Source organism: Protobothrops mucrosquamatus, unplaced genomic scaffold (genome assembly GCF_001527695.2).
Source record: "Protobothrops mucrosquamatus isolate PMUCROS unplaced genomic scaffold, P.Mucros_1.0 scaffold45, whole genome shotgun sequence".
Taxonomy (NCBI): domain Eukaryota; kingdom Metazoa; phylum Chordata; class Lepidosauria; order Squamata; family Viperidae; genus Protobothrops; species Protobothrops mucrosquamatus.
This window is the reverse complement of record NW_015386427.1, coordinates 5,970,824-5,981,988: the sequence shown is the minus strand read 5'-3', so window position 1 is coordinate 5,981,988 and position 11,165 is coordinate 5,970,824. Positions and strand designations below refer to the sequence as shown.

The window sequence follows — 11,165 nt, the reverse complement described above, 5'->3', positions numbered from 1 at the left end:
TTTTTCTTCAAGGAGTTCTCAACCTTTAAAATCTCCATCTCTAAGATAAGAATGATATCTTTCTTTCTCAAAAAATTCTCCACCTTGTTGATGTCCATAAGGAAAAATTCCCAAACTTGCCTTCTTAAGAGTTGTAAATTTACTTGACACTCTTGTTTCAGTTGCACTAGGAGGCTTTTATTCAAACCATCATATTAATAGAAACTGGTGTTAGAGTTATATTCCAAAGGTACAGTTAGGTTATTTAAATTATCCAGCATTTGTAGAGTTAACACAGTGAGTTGATAGTTTTCTACAGTGGGTTGATAATCTTTTTTGATCTCCTCTGTATCATTGACACCTTTAAACCTTAGAGAATTTATTGTATATTTGATTTTCTGTATAGACTTTTGAAAAATGTCTTTTATCTCTTTAATTCCAAATCAGAATTAGACGTCTTCATGTTTGACTTCAGCTCCCTTTAGTGGTCAAAAAATGTTATTTATTTATTTCTTCCTTTTATTTCCTCTTCTTTCCTTTTTCTGGCCAATTAGAACTCATAAAAAATGGAAGATATCAACACCAACACCACCCACTACAAATACAAATTATTTTAAATGTAATAAATTAAATGTTACAGCTTTTATCCTTATATTTCACCAGAAAAAGTACTCCTCACTTCCTTCTTTTGGCTGCCTTCAGCAACCCTCTTTCCTTGTCATTTAAAAATCTCAAAAATGGCGAATAGTTTCAAAAAAGAGTATTAAGCTGTAGTTAAAGAGAGCCTCTTTTAGCTCATAAAAATAATAAGTGAATAAATTGATTAAGAAATGAAGGGCACAGCTTATTGTCCATTTGAAAAATAAATTCCAAAACGGCTGTTTTATCCAACTCCGACATGGTTTCTGCCCTGCCCTCCAGCTTCATTTCACCCGCACAGCTTCTAAAATGGCTTGCAGACTTATGCTGTTATCGGAGGATCTTGAGGGATGATTCTGAGACACTCCCTAATCCAGGAGGGTCAAATAAACAAGAGGAAGCCTGTTCCTTCTGTTGTTGAGTTGGAAAAATGATAATCCAGAGAGAGGAGACTCTCAGGGCATGTCAGCTAGCTGGCCATGTCTTCACTAGACAGGGGGTCTGAATATTTTCTGAATGCACTGTAAATTGAGAGCAAACCTGACTCATTATTACCATGTTTTCCCAAAAATAAGACCTGGTCTTATTTTTTTTTATTTATTTGCCTCCAAAAGAGGCACCAGGTCTTATTTTGTGTGTGTGTGGGGGGGTGTCTTTTCCACTCACCTCGCTGCAATGGCAACGATAGCCCCATCCAGCTTGGTTCTCAGCTGCAGAGGCCTTCCAGAAAGGCTTCTGACTGTGAAATGTAGATCAGAGCTCCATTCTCAGCTGCAGAATGAAGCTGCTCCTTCCGCCGCAGAAGAAGTGGGCCGGCGAGGCAAGTGTCTGTCCTTGGGAGGACTGGCTGCAGTGGTAAGCTCCACCCTCCCCATTCCAACCCTAGCTTAATTTTTAGGTGTGCGTCTTGCCCCAAAACTAGGGCTTATTTTGGGGGTAGGGCTTGGGTAGAGTTTATATTAGGCCCACCCCCAAAAACAAGCTAGGGCTTATTTTCAGGGTAGGTCTTTCTTTCGGGGAAACACTGTAGCACTGATGATGTTATTTAGTTTGGGTAATGAAATCTCTGCAAGAAAACAACCAAGCTCAACACCAAGGAACAATAACAACAAAACAACACCAGAAAAACTGCAATTCTGGTATAAAACAGCACTTGTGTTATCCAGTAAGTCAACTGACAAAATAGAAAAGCTGTTTGAGACTGTCTAGTCATAGAGAAGTACCCAAGTCTTGCTTCTAAAACCAGAAAGTTGATCAAATGCTTTCCAGAAAAGGCAAAGCAGCACAAACATAAAAGCCTTGTTGTCAGAATGGGCCAACTCACAGCCAACTTGTTGCAGCCATTTCGCCACAGCCAATTTTCAATGGCCATGTTGCCACAGCCATTTTGCTGCGGCCAATTTATCGTGAGACAACTGGCCATGGCCAACTTGCCATGCAACAATTTGCCCCAGGACAATTCCACATGGGATAACTCAATGTGATAAATATTATCTGTCACTGTTTCTTCAACATTATTTTCATTGACAAAGTCCAAAATTCCAAAGGCAGGAAAACAAATCCAAAATCCACAAGTAAAGTCCGAGGTTCAGAGTCCAAAAACATTCCAAGGTTCAAGATACAGAGTCCATGAAAGCCAAGAAGGTGGACGCCAAGGCAAACAGGTATTCCTAACAAGCACACCTTCCCCAACGTCCGGTTAAATCACTCTTCCCCAGGTGTTCCTTATGAGGGGCGGGCTGTTTCCTTGCGAGCAAACCTCACCAACCTATTCTGTGCCTCCCTCTGCTCTGCTCTGCTCTCCACGCCTGCAGATTGGGCGAAGGAGGTAGCTGTTCTTCATCAGAGATGGTCTGGAGCCTGTCCTCTCCGCTGGCCTTCTGCAGCTGATCTGCTCCTGTAAGTAGCTCTCTGTCCTGTCGCCCCTCCCTCCACTACCAGATGGCCTTAGAACTGCCTCATCCTCAGTCCCTGCACTCTGCATGTTCCAAGGGAACCGTGCCATCCCTGTCAGATGGTCCTAGTTCCAACAGTTCTCCAAACCGGAATCCAACCGAGTCATGACAGGTACACTGGGAAAGGGGAGAAATTCTGGAAGAAAATATTACTACTAGACTGCTACCAATAACATTGCATGGGTGCAACCGTGGAGTCACCAAGCTCGACCTGAAAGAGATGAAGTGCTGATCTGCACAAATAGCTTATTGCAACATGAGCATGGGTCACTGGCAGTTTCTAAAGAACAGGAAACTATGGTGTTATCCACTCCCTACCCCAGTCCACTGGAAAGCAATCCCCACTTGTCACTTCCTACTTTGTTTTGAAAATGTTTTGCATCTTGTGCTGGCACAAGTAGTATTGTACATCTGCCTGCTTTGCTTCATTTTATTGTAGGAGAATAGGATCACCCATAGGGTGCAGTTGCAGAAGATGAGGTATAGTAATATCTGCAGCTTGAGACATTTTCTTTCCACCTCTTTTGTGCCTACAATCTCAGGCTATTCTTCAGATGATATCTGGCTACCACAGCATGGTAGCAATTTGTTTGTGTATAGGGAGGTGGGGGACATAACTAATTTCTGCATCATTTTCGCAAGGAACAGGGAGCCTAAGGGTATTGCTAACCTGAAACTGGCCACAAAGATGCTGGACATCTTTATAAGAACATTCAAGGGAAAGTGCTGTGAAGAGAGTAGCAAGTCCATTTCTGCTCCTGTTCCTGATCAATCTCAGAGTTTGTCACATAAGAGAGAACCAGAGGAGTTCTAGCTGATCCATTATCTATCTTACTGTTGTACTAAAAGAGTTTCAAGAGAGGAATAAAGTTAAGTTAATGCTTCCACTGGGATCCTTATGGTTAAGTGAGACATTCTAGCCACCACCAATTGACTAGGAAGATTTCAGTTGCCTGGATGTTTTAATTCAGTGCATAGGTAAGAAAATAGCAGTGGAAGTGGCACATGGAATAGCACATTTTTAAACAGAGCAACAATAGAGAGGATTTGACCTACACTTCATCACATGTTAGTTGGGTTATTTTCTTCTAGGATGTAATATTTTTCATGAGATTGTGCAGTCCAGGTATAGATCTTCCAAGCCCTAACTGAGGTAACCAAGGGCAAGGGATGCTGGCAATTAGCCAGCATATACATTTAATGAATTATTTTGAGAAATAAAAACAGATGATTCTGGCATTGAGCTTCCTTCCTTGGGTTCTGTTACTGGGTTGTTGTATTCATTTAGGAAAGTTAGCCACTACTGCTTTCAAAAAGTCCACCAATCAACAACTCCACTGAAGTTTCCAAGTCTGTTTTTTTTCTAGACCTTCTACTTGTCTGGATTTAATTTCAGTTTATTCTTCCTCATCTAGCCCATAAGAAACTGATTGGTATAAGAAGATAGGGAGAAGATTTTTCACTCCAAAAGCTCTGAATTTTCTCATTCAGCAGTTCCATTTCAGTATTAAATGGCACAGAAGATGTCAGGATCTTGTGGGACACTATTTTCTGTACATATCCCAACTGGAAGAACTACCGCAAAATGAAGACAGTCAAGGTCTGGAGCCTTCAGAGGCCCTAACTAATACCATAAGTGATAGTACTGAAAGCCATCAGGAGGTCCAAAAGATCTAGCAAGGTCATACACTCCCCATCTATTTTAAAGAAGAAGAATCAGAATAGAGCTGGAAGGTCTTCTAGTCCAGCGCCCTGCTCAAGCAGGAGACCCTATACCATTTCAGACATATGGCTGTCCAGTCTCTTCTTAACAACCTCCAGTGACGAAGCATCCACAACGTCTGAAGACAAGCTGTTCCACTGATTAATTGTCCACACTGTTAGGAAGTTTCTTCTTAATTCCAGGTTGCTTCTCTCCTTGATTAGTTTCTATCCATTGTTTCTTGTCTTGCCTTCTGGTGCTTTGGAAAATAAACTGATCCCCTCCTCCTTGTGGCAGCCTGCTATCATGCCCCCCCCCCCCAGTCCTTCTTTTCTCTAGACTGGTCTTTCCCAAATCCTGCAACCGTTCTTCATATGTTTTAGTCTCCAGGCCTTTAATCATCCTAATTGCTCTTCTTTGCACTTTTTCCACATCTTTTTTATAATGTGGTGAGCAAAACTGGATGCAATATTCTGGATGTGGCCTTACTAAGGCTTTATAAAGCAGTACTAATACTTCATGTAATCTATGCCTCTGATTGTATTAGCTTTTTGGGCGGCGGCTGCGCACTGCTGGCTCATGTTTAAATGATTGTCCACTAGGACTCCAAGGTTCCTCTCACAATTACTGCTTTTGAGCAAGGTTTTGCTTAATGTGTACCTGTACCTTTGGTTTTTCTTGCCCAGGAGCATAGGTCATCCATCAGGGAATCCAATGTAGAGGACATAGGGAATGGCCCTGAAAGAGAGGAGAAAGAGTTGCTACCAACTCTTCAGTCACATAAGTAGGATCTGAGTCTGGGCCAAGAAAAAATACTTAGAAAAACACCTCAGATTAGCCCCTTTCTAAAAAAAAGTAATAAAGTAAGGGAGGGGAGAAGCACATTCAGACTTGCAAGATTTGTTACTATTCTATTGCTGTTACAATAAAAGTAGTCCTGACCTATACGGCATTGCTTTCTTAGGTGCACCTTGTGGAGATGAGACCCAAGTAATCTCAGTATTATATCCCAATGCAGTTTCAATTAAAATGGATTTAAATAATGCTACAGCTAAGCTATGGAAATTCTGTCTTCTGTCCATGTCTATAATTGACAGCAGGGCTTCTGTCAAACATCTGAGATAGTGTGATTTGAATGCAGAAATCCTGATACTATATTGCCTCTTCTTTTTATTGCTAACTTTCATTTTCTTTCTTACACAATAGTGTTGCAACCGTATCCTGCAGTGGGAGTTTCTCAAATGGCTAGTGAAGAAACATCAAGTACTCATAAATATGTTCATAATTTTTGAAGTGCAATTCAAACAAGAAGTATGTCAAAGTGGACTGTTAAGAATATTCTATAGTTGGTAAAGTAAAAGCAATTTATCTTCCATCTTTATTGTACCTAGAAAGAAGGGAATAGCATTGTCAGTAAGTATATAAGAAGAATTAATTTTGATTCTCTACCAAACTGGACATCCTGGTAGCAGGAGGAACTTACAGATTGTGCAGAAACAGATTTTAATATCCATAACATTTGGTAAGTAGTTTGTTTTATTGTTACAGTTTATTTTTCTCTTACCAGTTTTTCTCCATCAGAACTGCATGCTTGTGCATATTCTCTAAAGTATTGTAATCTCTTTTTTTTTCTAAGGCTATATAATATGGAACATACACCAGCAAAGTTATGTCTCCAATGTAATTTGTGAAACATTTATGTTAATCACATTTGCCAATGAAGTTTGTTTTATCTCTTGAGAGAAACCCCAGGGAAAATTAAATATCCTATCCCTGAGTGTTTCCAGAGATCTGTTTCAAATTTTATATTAACTCTCCCATCATTGCCAGGAAAATATTTCAGGAAAGACAAGATATAAAACTTGAAATATTTGTTAATACATGTTGTTCCCATGTTTACAGACCTTTTATTCCTATCCAGGCAGATAAGGATGGAAAGATAATCATCCATTGATTAGAAAATCACGCAGAGGCTTTTCTCTTTTTATAGGTTTCATTATCATGTGCAGATTTCAGGCCTTCACGTTCTTCCTTCTTCTGCAACTGAAGCTTCCCAAAGCAGAAGGCAAATGTATCTTTTTAGAGGTCCAGCAGCGCTGCACTTGTTCACTTCTAAATCAGTCAGAATTAAACAATATTGCTGTATGCCTTTTAGCTGCTGAGTATGAACTCAAAGGAGGAAACCTGGAACAATTTTCAGGCTTTTCTGAAATGAAGCCAAATTCAAATGTAATTAACATCCTGCAAGCTCTGCAGGTAAGAAAGCTCATCTTGACTGACCTCTTTGTGCCGGAAGTTCTGTTACCAGGTGCCCTGGAATTTATTTCCTATACAAGTCTTGTTTCAGAACTTGAATTTGTTAATTGCACTTTCCTTAGACTTGTACACTGGCAATATATAAGGCCCTTGAATCTAAAAGTTACCTCTCTGCGTTTCCACAAAGTGATTGCTGCCCCTCTGGATGAAAGATTTGATATAACCAGTCTGAAGAGATGGCTGGAGACCCTGGAGAATCTGACACTGACAGAGTCACAAATTACATCTATTCCTTGTAAGATTGGCAGAATATTCAGAGCATTACGTTTTTTGGATATTTCAGGAAATCATTTTCAGGATCAAAGCATAAACTCAACATTCTGCAAAGGTGCTTTCCCACAGCTCCAAGTATTAAAACTAAATCACAATAATTTGACTTCTTATGAGACTTTGTGCAAGACTCTTAGTAATTTTGATATGCTTACTCTCTTAGATTTGAGTCAGAATGACTTCTTGCCTGGAGCCTTCCCTTTCCACTGTATGTGGCCACAATCACTTCAGATTTTTAATTTGTCTAACACGGGATTAGAACACGTGGATAGATTACTGCCTCCCAACATTAAAGTATTAGATCTGAGTGCCAACAACATCTTTACTCTAGATGTCTCACATTCTTCTTTGAAAGAACTTTATTTGTCCAATAATAGACTACAGACGTTCCCATCAGTCCATCAGCTTCCTAATCTGGAGGTCCTGAATTTAGATGGAAACTGCATGTCAAGGTTACGGAGCAAGGATTTATTGTATCTGAAACATTTACAGAGCTTAAAGGCTGGCCACAATCTGTATAACTGTTCTTGTACTTACTATATCAGGGAAATCCAAGACTTAGCAGCTAAAGAATCATTGCTGCTTGATTGGCCTCAGAATTATGTATGTGACTCCCCTCCCATTTATCAGGGCTACCTGGTAAGAGATGTGCCTCTATCACTACTACAGTGCAACAAGACTCTGATCAGTCAAGGCTCAGTAGTCAGTCTATTGATGTGTCTTTCCCTTGTTCTTCATTTGCTTCTAGCATAGCTATGAGAATGCTAATTGAAGTGCTTGTATTCAAAATCCAGTTTAATGTCATATAAATTGAAGAGCTGGATTTATTCCTATTTTTCAGAAATCATAACAATAGAGAATGGTAAAGAGCAGCATGTTTATTTGAAAATATTACATGTTGCCATTTGTTTGTCATCAAGATTCACCAGCTTCACTACCAGTCAATTCTCCTCAAAGTCATACGGGGTGTTTGAATGGATAGTTGGAACTCACAACCCTTTTGTCAAAGAATGGAATAGTACTTTACACTTCAACATGGTGAAGTAACTTCCAAGTGGTTAAAGTGAAATATAAAAGTTTGTGTGTTGGGGCAGAGGAAACACACACAGAATAAAGTGGGATGGAATTCTCACAATGAACCTCCCCATCCCTCTGGTGATCTGTTGCCTATCAGTCAGGTCATTTTTAACACAGGAAAATATTCAAAGGATTGGGGTGCATATTTTCAAGAACATTTTAAAAACAGTTTTCACATGTACAGTACAATATTATTTTATAGTTGACTTATAAGCAGTTGGTAATGTGGAAGCAACTCGATTAATATATTGTAAAAATCAAATAAGACGGCCCCATATTCCAATTAATACCCTGAAGTTACCAATGTAGGTGTTTCACGAGACACTATTGAGTAGAAATGTGACATAAAGAACCGGCGGGGGAAAGGCCAGCCATAGCAATTTGGCCTGTCACTAAGCTGCTGACAGCCAAAGTTAAAATCACTTTAAAGTAACATGGATGAAACTGGGTGAGATCTGATCCTCTCTTTAAGACTTTAAGTATTTTTTCCTGTAAAAGCTGCCCCAAGTATTTTTCCCCTTGTGAGGAGAAAGGGAAGGGAATTTCTACCCCACCCTCTAAGAAAAGCAGCGACTAACTACCCAGGGGAAACAGAGCAACTATAAGAACAATTTTAATCTAATTGGATGTATATGCTTTTGAAACTTGGGGTCTAAAAGTGTTCCTTTTCTTACTGGAGACATTTGTTTTTATCTAAAAAAGAAATAAGACTTGAAAAACTATCATAAAAACTTTGGACTTAAAAAGCTTTAAATGGCGTCCGTGACATCTTGTGGCGAAGTATCGTATTACAATTTGTTATTGCCTAAAAGGGACTTGGCTTGAAGCCCAGACTCCAGAAAAAAAAATTCCTTGACCCAGACAGTTACCACCTGTGAAAAATCCAGTTGCAAAGAAGGAACTTCTGGCCGGCATATCTGGCTTGTTTGAACTATGAATGTAAATTTTTACTGACTTTCAGAGCTATACTTGGGGAATTGCTTTCCTATTTCTTTACATGAGAAGCATATGATATTATATGAGATGATGGAATACCTTGGACTATAAACTCTTACTTGACAAATAATTTCTACTATAAAGACCACCTATTATATGTGAAATAGATGTCCCATACCCAGCTATAAAAAACAAAAAAACTATTTTTAACATTTGATTCTAAAGTCTTCAACTTAACATATTATCAAGAGAATATGGATGAAGATCAGGAAAAAATCCTTTCTATATTGAAATCAATACACGAAACCATTCTTTCAGCTTGTGACAAAATAAGATGCAACATAAAGTAACAAGATGCCAGCTTAAATATACAAACCCTGATCTTGACTCCAATCAAAGAACTAACAATGCAGAAAATAACAGGAAAAGTGGAACAACTAAACACTAAGACAGAGGACCCAATTGACCAACAGACCCAGCCAATGGAAAAATCAGAAAAGGGAGTGACAACATTGAAAATGAAAAAGACTTTACAAAAATCAGAAAAAAATTGAAGAAAAGGAAGAAGAACAGACTGAATGGAAGATAAACCTATCAGGACAATTGTGGGAAATTGGAGTAATAGGGAGGTGATCTAATGAATACAAATGGGCTAGTTCTTCCAAAAAAACTTCAACTAAATGGTCTTTCTTATTCCAAATAATATATATAATAATAGAGGGAGAACTATTTGATGATTCAAAGGCACTGACATGGAAGGTTAGTTAGCAAAGGAAGAAAGCCAGAGTAAGACTGAAGAAAATAATGGCTCTGATTTATTAGAGGAGATATCATATTACTAACTAGAGGGTTGAATATGGTGGAAAATAGATAATTTTTAGAAAATAAAGTAACATTATAATTGAATAGGTAAGATGTGTAACAAGACTAATAGACTTTGGTATAAAAAGAGAAAAAGGGAGAAGTTGAGATAAGGGAAATTTTGGTCACCTAATATAAAATATTTGGAAATCATAAATAACAATGTTTTTTTCCTTTTTTTGAATATTGATGGGAAATTAAAGTTTATGTATAGGCTAAAAAGTATTGATAAACGTAACAAGATTTTTTTTTAACTCAGTTGAAAATAAGAAATAATAGATATTACTAGAAAAAGAGAGGGAGTATTTGAGCTTCTAAAAACTAGACCTAAACTTATTTATGTATATTACTGATTTATTGGTTAACCCAGACAATACATATAATGGTTTTGAGTTATTAGAGGGGATACCATATTATTAATTAGATGGTTTAATATGGTGGAAAATAGATAACTTTTAGAAAACAGAACAAGACTATATTCAAATACTGTAGATAAGGTGTATTTAGAATATTAGATTTTGATATGAAAAGGGAAAAAGGAAGAAGTTGAGATAAGGGAAACTTTGGTTACCTAAAGCTTGGAAATTATAAATACCAAATGTTAATTTGAATATGGATGGGAAATTAAGGCTTGGTAAAAAAGCAATAACAGGACATTGATTGTATATAAGGATTAAATGCAAACACAATTAAGATATGTATAAGCTAAAAAATATTGATAAATGTAACAAAGATGTTTTTAACTCTATTAGCTAATATGAGTTAGTAGATATTAAGGGAAAAAGAGAAGAAATATCTGATGTTGTAACTTGAAATTTATACTAAAGACTTATGTATGTTATTGAACTATTGATTAACCCAGTCACCACATTGCTTTTTAAATATTTAATTGTAAAATTAGAAAATTAATAAACTATTATATTAAAAAAGAATCTAATCTAGAGAGTAGTTGAAATTTGTATGGCCAAATCAATCTTCTGGTTTTTCCCCAAGTATGTTATGTAGCTTTTGCTAATCTATTTGATCAATTGTATCGTATCTTGGAAATATTTGTCCCCGAACCACCTCCTGAAGATTTACTGCAATTTGTGATTATTTCTAAAACATAGGTGTCCTTGCCCTAAAATACTATGTCCACCTGAATTAGGAAAGATGTTTTCCCACACGTCATGTAAATAATAGGATGGTGGGAAAGATCCTTGCCTGTAGGCACACCCAGCTGTAAAATGAGGCATTATTCTGATAAGATATTCATGGTGAATATGAGCACCATATAGTCTGCTTTCACCTCACTCATTCTTCATACCTCAGCCTCTCTTTCTGAAATATGCATTTATCTGGTAGCCTTTTCTTGCACACACTTGGAGAGGCACCTAAATGGTAATGATAATGGTAAACCAATCTCTAATTTGGAATGTCCTTCTGATAAT

The 11,165-nt window shown here is 37.7% G+C and overlaps 1 protein-coding gene across 1 annotated transcript; it reads left to right on the top strand.

The window, feature by feature from the left end:
* Window positions 1-6,276: 6,276 nt before the first annotated feature.
* On the top strand, window positions 6,277-7,614 carry CD14 (CD14 molecule). The gene is made up of 2 exons (XM_015811544.1): window positions 6,277-7,168; window positions 7,217-7,614. The coding sequence occupies exons 1-2, from the start codon at window positions 6,277-6,279 to the stop codon at window positions 7,612-7,614; spliced, it is 1,290 nt and encodes a 429-aa protein (XP_015667030.1).
* The last annotated feature ends 3,551 nt before the right edge of the window (window positions 7,615-11,165 follow it).

Bases quoted from the DNA above. Each gene is read 5' to 3' on its own strand.
- CD14 (XM_015811544.1), top strand. From the start codon at position 6,277: ATGTGCAGATTTCAGGCCTTCACGTTCTTCCTTCTTCTGCAACTGAAG. The intron at 7,169-7,216 runs GTGCCAACAACA...CTTCTTTGAAAG, and splicing joins CATTAAAGTATTAGATCTGA to AACTTTATTTGTCCAATAAT.